The sequence below is a fragment of the Aplysia californica genome, unplaced genomic scaffold, assembly GCF_000002075.1.
Source record: "Aplysia californica isolate F4 #8 unplaced genomic scaffold, AplCal3.0 scaffold00202, whole genome shotgun sequence".
In the NCBI taxonomy this organism is placed as follows: domain Eukaryota; kingdom Metazoa; phylum Mollusca; class Gastropoda; order Aplysiida; family Aplysiidae; genus Aplysia; species Aplysia californica.
This window is the reverse complement of record NW_004797472.1, coordinates 510,166-511,372: the sequence shown is the minus strand read 5'-3', so window position 1 is coordinate 511,372 and position 1,207 is coordinate 510,166. Positions and strand designations below refer to the sequence as shown.

The following is a 1,207-nucleotide window of genomic DNA, read 5'->3' as shown; positions in this document are numbered from 1 at the left end:
TTCCTTGATGATATTCTCAGCAATGACAGCAGCATCATGAAGACTTCTCTTGTTGCCAGGGTGAATAGCATTCTCGATTTCCTTGATGACATTCTCAATTACCTCAGCAACCGTGTGAAGGTCTCTCTTGTTGCCAGGGTGAAGAGCATTCTCGATTTCCTTGATGACATTCTCAATTATTACTGCAGTACCGTGAAGATCTCTCTTTTCTTCTGCAGGGATGTACAGACCAGAGGCGACGGCCGCAAAAGCCAGACAGAGGATTGCCAACTTCATTTTGGGCTCTGGAAATAGAATATAAAACGTATTACAAATATATATTCATATATAACTGCACTATTACATCTGGAACATTCACAAAAATAAATGGCAAGAATCTAGACATACACATGCTATAAAAACTTGCAACTTAAATCCCACGACTTGGATCTTTTAGACAGAAAGCAAAGCTACGATTGCTTACAAAAATTGTTTTTTTTAAATCCAAAGATATAACCTCATGTAGTTGCAAGCGCAGTAAAACTGTAACATAACTTAACAAAACCTTCATTCACAAGTATTAATACAAACAAACAAAACACTCCGCAAATAAAAAGTATCCCACCACCATATCGAACAGAACTGTCCACCTAAAGTTAAAGCCCTGCTCCGGCCTTCTGCTACATAACTGGTAAACCTCTAAGTCATTGCGCAACCTTAAAATTACAAATTTTTATGGGGCATTTTTGGCCATTTAGAGTTACTGAGACAAAGAGGTCAGAAATGCAAAATGTTCTATCTGCTACATCAAAATCGTAAGATTATTCGGGGTCGATATCACGATATTCAAAGAATTGCATTCGATAAAGCTTGATTTGTTGTGAAACTATAACTTTTTGACGCCAGATTTCTCAAAACTAGGAACTGAGAGGATAGAGCTTTGTAATTCTGAGGTATGTTTTCTGTCCGCTCGTCAATTTTTTTGGGCGTGTGGAGTTATTGGCATCATCTGAAAGCTGATTTATTTGCCTTGCTTCGAATAAAATTAATATATATCTATCTTGAATAGTTTTCAAGATTCTGCATTTTAAGGAAGGGAGGTCGCCTTTTTTCAGAAGGAAATTTACGAGAACATGGCCGCCAAAGTTTGGTAACTGCAATATCTAAAGAATTTTTGAAAACTGAAAAATGACACAATTTGTGCGTTTAATCAATCACTGTTTTTTTT

At 36.6% G+C, this 1,207-nt stretch overlaps 1 protein-coding gene across 1 annotated transcript in view; it reads right to left on the bottom strand.

The window, feature by feature from the left end:
- The window catches only part of LOC101853002, a 12,409-nt gene that overhangs the window by 5,862 nt on the left and 5,340 nt on the right, over nucleotides 1-1,207 (bottom strand). Inside the window, exon 2 of the mRNA XM_013082972.2 lies at nucleotides 45-284. Within this exon, the coding sequence (XP_012938426.1) occupies nucleotides 45-276 (232 nt within the window). The 5' untranslated portion in view covers nucleotides 277-284. The remainder of the gene's footprint in view (nucleotides 1-44; nucleotides 285-1,207) is intronic.